Source organism: Bicyclus anynana, chromosome 9 (assembly GCF_947172395.1).
Source record: "Bicyclus anynana chromosome 9, ilBicAnyn1.1, whole genome shotgun sequence".
Classification (NCBI taxonomy): domain Eukaryota; kingdom Metazoa; phylum Arthropoda; class Insecta; order Lepidoptera; family Nymphalidae; genus Bicyclus; species Bicyclus anynana.
In genome coordinates, this window is record NC_069091.1 from 17,310,103 (window position 1) to 17,316,818 (window position 6,716).

Genomic DNA, 6,716 nt, shown 5'->3' on the forward strand with positions numbered 1-6,716 from the left:
AAAAAGTTTGCCGGATTTATTTGATTTCTTCGTTACCAAAAATGTACCGGCTCATCAAATTGATGTTGAAGAATGCACAGCCTTGTTGTCTGACCATACACCGACGGCGTAATGTTTACTACAAGGCAGCATTCATAGAGTATCCACAAAGATTTACAATCATAAAACTCATAAATCATAAAACTTATATAGAAATTAAATCGGCTTTGAAAATATAATCTGCAATCTTGTTTTGTAATTTTTATGTTTTATAAATGACTGAAAAGTAATGAAACTGCAAACTTAGACAACATAAATAACTTTAATAATAAAAGTAAAATGATATAACTTATTTTCTAAACTAATAATAATATTTACATTCTATTGCAAAATTTCAGTATGGACTAATTTTGCCAAGAGTTGATTTTTCAGTTGTCTGGATAACTAATTATTATTTATTATTATTATTATCAAAACATTTCAGTAGGTATAAGTTGCCTGATATATTCTAAACTGTGCTTATTCATTTGTTATAAAATACTAGTGGATGCCTGAGTCTTTCTCTGCATGAAATTTAGTTTTTCACACGTCTATATGTTAATCTATCTCCATTCCAAATTTAAGGCAAATCGGTTCAGTAATCTTTGGGTGAAAGAGTAACGAACATCCAATCAACTTTCAAATGCTGTAACTATTCACCCCACTGACTAGTACAGTTATGCAAGCAACATATCAGTTATCTGCGACAGACACTTAAGCCGCATATAATAAAGATTTCAGGCACTATAGTATATGACTATATTACATAGTGTGTCATAGGAATATAGCAAAAGCTTTGACTACAACTTGGTACCAACTATAAGTTGGCAGTCCCCGACTTCTCCACAAGCTCCAGCAGTGTGTGCAGGGAGGTGTCAAACAGCTCACAGCGGATGGGCATCTCCAGGGAGTAGAAGGGGTTCTTGAGAGCATAGTCTGAGTACAGCTCATAGATCCTTTTCAGGACAACATCCGAGCCCTGCATGTTGGGATCCGTCACCACTATGAACTTCACACCTGAAATTACACAAAGCTTTAGTATTCAACCACTTTTAGAGAACAGATAAATTCTCTTTTTATAATTATGTATATTTTATAGTTGTTTGAGTAATATTCTTCAAAGTTTCAATATGTTTCATTAGAACCAATTTTTAGAAGAGCTAAGAGACTGTTCAGATAACTTACTCATGACTAAAGCTTCCATGAGACTAGTTGTAAAATAACAAATTTTAGATTTCCAGGAATCTTAACTCAAATATTTCAGTATATCTCAAGATCCTGTGAGAGCATTAACAAGCCTTACCAGTGAGAGTCTGGAAGCACGAGAGTTTGAAGGTGTCGGCAGTGAGTGTGTCGATGCCGGAGCACTTGGGCACAGGGCTCAGCTGGCTGGCCAGGGCAAACAGGGGGTAGAACATGCTGGCCAGCACTATCTTCTCATTGGTTGTAGCTCTCTGGCGACCAAACTTTAGGCTTAGAGGGTAACTGTCCTATGGAAAAAAAATCGTTTTATTACATATACAATTTTAAACAAAAAACATCTAAAGAGCTTAAGCTCTAATATCACCATATTATTATAAATATTTAAGAAACAATTGCTATCATGATACAAAATTAAAATATTATTGCATTATATTAAAATAGCAGTGAAAACCAAAATTTGAGTGTGACATAGAGGTAGTAAACTCCAGCCTGCCTGTGTCTAGCATTATCTACTAATCTAATAACATTTACAAGTTTTAACAATACAATTATACCTTGACTCCTATTATATCAAATACATCTCTCCCATCTTCTGTAGTGCGACCATTGACTGGTGAGCCGTTTACAGAGAGTAGAACATGACCAACTGCAATATGAATTACAAAACAAATTTAACAATGAATTATTATTACATTTACAAAATATTAGCATAGGTACTAATTGTCTGTCGGCTAATATGTAAAATTAGTTAGGTATGTAAAAATCACACCAAATAAATCCTTTAAAATTAAAACAAAGGCTACTAATCAGTTAAACTTCGAGAGATACGACGAATTACTTCACATGAAACGCATAATCATTAACACTGAACCTGGAAAAGATTTCTTTGAAGTGTATTTTAAAATACTAATAAAAAGCAAATATAAATGTCTGGCGGTGGCTCCTCACCGTTAATTCCATCTCTTTGTCCAAAAACTACGACAACTTTTTTGTTTTCATATTCCAGTTTGATATCTAAAGGGAAACCAAAAGTTTTCTCAGTTTCCACCCGCGGGATGTTGTGGTCATAGTTGTAAATGAGCCCTCCTGACTTGCTCACTATGTATATTCCATAAATTACCATATCTTTAGTTATTTGAAAAAGTTTTCTACTTTTAATGTAAAAATTAGAACATCAACTCCCCAACCAGCATAATTCTCGCTTCTTTCTTTTATAATTTCTTTAGTTGTCAAATATCAATGTCTTTGTGACAGTGACATTTATATTTTTAGCTCGTTCAGAAAAAAATATTGTCATGTCCTTAGCTGAATATAATTTATTACAAGCGTAAAATATTATTAAACAAAATATGCAAAAAATATGAACATCTTTTTCTTTTCTTACTTTATAGACATTGTTTGTCTACGATTTCTATTAATATATTCATATTTAGAGATTTTCTCAGACAAATTATATAGGATAGGAACCTGTCTCGCTATGCATTATCTCTGTCAAAGTATAACAACGATCTAACGCGTTTTTAAAAACTCTTTCTGTCGAATCGAGGTTGTTGTAATAGTTTTCATCGTGTAAAGAGTTCCCTAAAATTTGTATAGTTTAATGGCATAAAAATCGGGCAACTACTTCTAGTTTAATTACTAAAAGATGAAGTCACGTATCATTTTGTAAGTATTTAAAATTCAGTTACAAATGATAACATGTTCATCTTTGTAATAAAAACAATACCTCATTTAACATCATAATCATTTAAAAAAGGTCGACCGACCCGAAAGGGATCGACGATCGACCCGAAGGTCATGAAATTAACTAGAATAAAGAATTTTATGCCAGAAATTATTTCTATCATAACAGACAAGTTTAAATGTTGTTCATCTAGATAAAAAAAAATGTTTATTTTTATTTCAATATAATATACAATCGGATTTCCATGTCCCAATTTTTCCACCACCAATTTTCTCAAAAAAAAGAAGCTAATAATGAAATTGAGCACTTTCAATGAAATCATCAATATTTATAAAATGAATTTTAATAAAATCCTTGTATTTTTTAAATTTTAATGATATGGGGTACCAGAGTGGACCTAAAATGGACCATCGCTTTTGGGTGCGGTACAAGTCCATTTGTATTTGGTCTGAGGAGATTTTAAATAAGTGTACGAATTTTATACTGCTTTTGTTACTATAAAAAAAACGAACTTAAAATGTTACCTTCATCGCTGGGTTTTCCTATCTGCGACCACAGCATTAACATACATATGATATTATTGCAGACTGCGTGTGTAGCGGGCAGACGAACATGCAATACTTATCAGATTGCGGTTAAATAGACGCAGCATAACTATCAAATGAGCGTGAAACTTAAAACAAACTGCCCTTTTAGTGGAAAGGTCAACCTATTCGGTTTCACATCATAGGGGCCGTAGGTTATGTGTTGAGCCAAACGACGAGCTTTGTTTCTCGTCGTAGTCGCGTGGTTAGTTAGGCCTATGATCCACACCACCACATATCTCAATATGAGAGAAAGTCAAACGTCGACCAATAGCGTCTTTTTCTTTTCATGAATGTTGTTAAATAATAATTGTATTTCTCCAAGAGCTAAGTAGGTTTCCTACTGAAATGAGCCCTCCGTTTTTTTTCAGTTCTACGTTTTTATTCGAAGATAACTGACAGAGAATTGTCAATTAATAAACAATTAGGATTCGTAAACCATGTCTATTTTCTATCAAACATAATACGTAAAAGCGTGGTAAAAGCAACGACCTTTATACGTGTAAAGAAAATCAAATGCGCTACGGCGTAGAGGCGTTGGGCGGTAGGGCTCTACGACGAAGGACAGGACGTTTGACGTCACGTAGCTTCTCGCGCGTGGAACGAGGAATTCCAGACGCGTACCTGCACCACCTACACAATGGTCACCATACATAATACACTCATCACACAGTCTACACTAAATTAAGTAATAGAAACTAAATTAAGTAATAGAATTGAGTGATCCTACCTTCCCTTCCCCATAATCTGCTTAGAAAGACAGATTCTTTAAATATCATTCCAGTAGCGTAGGGGAGACCGGGGCTGGTTGACCAAATTTCAGCTTAGACGCATATATTTTTCGAGGTTTAACGTTTAATACTATAAAAACCAAAACGTCTGATAGGTAAACTATTAAGCTTTAAAAATCAATGTCACTAATCTCACAATCAATAACAATAAAATGTATAGACATGATTTTGTAAAACAAGAAATTTGAGTCAACCTACCCCATATCTGGGACAGGTTGACTTGTCACTAGGGGCATGTTGACCTATGAGTTGTAAGGGCAAAATCTACTAGGAAACAGAATTAAAGCCATAAATGTATCACTTATTAATTTTAATGATACCATGGTAATCTTCTGCCACATTAATTAAACACAATAAAATTCAAATTGTAACAATGAATCAGACATTTAAACATAAGATTTGAGTAACTAAAAATAAACAAAGTACTTTCTTATACAATATTTATAACAAAACGAAATAATTTCTTGCAAGCTTTAACCATTTGTTAAAAAAGAATCATATTTAATACAGTTTTCTCTTATTAAGTATTTAAAACAAAACGATTTTTTTTTTATCAAATGGTGAAGTTTACCATTTGGTAAAAAAATATCATATCTAACTAATGTCATTATATTTATTATTTGGTAACAGTTGACATACGTATGTCTATTTTTATTAATATAAAAATAATTATAAATTATTTTGAGACCATACTATCCAATCAGTCTTCTAAATCGGAGGTGCAATTTTTGCATTCATAGAACAACACTTTTCTTCTTATCAGGCTCACGAAGAAATTTTCTTCCTTTACCCTTTCCACCCTTTAGAGTACCTGTAGATTTTCTGCCTGTTATCTTTGCCTTCTTTGCTTTCTTAGTCAGCTTCTTACTAGATTGTTTTGTTGCTTAAGCTGCATATCCATAATATTATGGGGTTGACCAGATGGTCAACCAACCCCGTTATACATTAGTCTACTAGCCCCGAGCCACCTTTTAACTTTTAGCCACATGACATAACTTTAAAACTGCAACGAAATCAAATAGAATAATACACAAAATAAAGAACAAGAACCAAACATTTGTTATAAATACTTTGACAATCAATAACCATGAATAATTAGGCATTATAACAAATAATTTTATGACAAAAATAATTACTTACTTGTGCTGTTTTTCGATATTACGTTCCTTCTCTCAAACGACGTGCGTGTGCGCTGCCGCGTTCCTGGTGACTAAGCGGGGGGAGGAGATGGACTCTTGTGCCTCACTGGTTAACTCAAAGCTATTATCTCGGACGAGTTTTTGATAGTCAACCTACCCCTATAATCAACCAGCCCCGGTCTCCCCTACCATCCCGTGTTCTGTAGTTTTATCTCGTGAAACGGCCTATTCAAACAAAAATAATTTTCACCGGAAGGAAAATGTATTGCGATAAGCAGATAAGTATCATTAAAGACAAGCCGATAAGATATTTTTTATTTGCATAATTTTTAAAAAAAACGAGCCCGCTGAGGACAGGATTCGAACCTGCGCGGGTAGAACCCATTGGATTTCAAGTCCAACTCCTTAACCACTCGGACACCTCAGCTGTGAGTGAAGTGACGAATGTTGCGTTCACAGCTCGCAGCGCAAGCTTTCTGTTGATTCAAGTGTCTTTCACTTACTTGCGAACACGTAATAGTACTTCATGAATACAAGGTATAATAAAGTCATCTATAATTTCACATTATTTTTCCCCCGACATAAACATAGTGTTATAAGTTTGACGCGTCTGTCTGTCTGTGGCACGGTAGCTTCTAAACGAATGGGACGATTATGACGTGTTTTTTCTTTGTATGAAAGTTGACGTGATCGAGATGGTCTTAGCGATAGTTTGATGATGAAGTTTTTGAATAAAAATTTTCAGCTCATTTCCTACTTTATTAACTTTGACAGATCCAATTGGTTTATACTTTAAACTATGTAAGTGTAGGTACTGTAATACTGTTATGTCGTTGGCATTTCCAAGTCGTGCTGGCCTTGAGCTGATATATATTTTGTTTCAGGGCCCAACGACGAATACATAAAAATAACTATGAACTAATGATTTAAACTATGAACTACCCAGACACTGGAAAATATTCATAATCACGCAAATATTTTCCAGTTGTGGAAATCGAATCCATGGCCTTTGAAGTAATATGCGATCAAACAAATATAATAATATGTTTATAACATGACATAACATTTCTTTGTTCCCTCCAAATGAAATGTGAAGCCTGTGCTCGGGCGGCCAACGGCTGATTCTCAAACCTATGGACTTTCTGCCCCAAAGACCGCTATTAAGGTTCTAAATATAGATAATATTTTCGTCTATAATTTCATTCCAAATCCCGATTCATTATAAAAATCAATGAAATCAGTAAATAGCTTCAGTTTAGTACTTAATTCAATATACAGTAGAGCCGTAGCAGTACCA

The 6,716-nt window shown here is 34.0% G+C and overlaps 1 protein-coding gene and 1 non-coding gene across 2 annotated transcripts; both read right to left on the minus strand.

Moving 5' to 3' along the window:
- Positions 1–282: 282 nt before the first annotated feature.
- On the minus strand, positions 283–2,449 carry LOC112043647 (trafficking protein particle complex subunit 4). Its single transcript, XM_024079158.2, has 4 exons — positions 2,170–2,449; positions 1,776–1,867; positions 1,322–1,508; positions 283–1,035 (listed from the first exon to the last, which is right to left on the minus strand). Exons 1-4 carry the CDS (start codon positions 2,342–2,344, stop codon positions 836–838), a joined length of 654 nt encoding a protein of 217 aa, XP_023934926.1. The 5' UTR covers positions 2,345–2,449; the 3' UTR covers positions 283–835.
- A 3,315-nt stretch (positions 2,450–5,764) lies between these two features.
- Trnas-uga (transfer RNA serine (anticodon UGA)) lies at positions 5,765–5,846 on the minus strand. The gene has a single exon. It is a non-coding gene; the product is annotated as a tRNA-Ser (tRNA).
- Between the last annotated feature and the right edge of the window lie 870 nt (positions 5,847–6,716).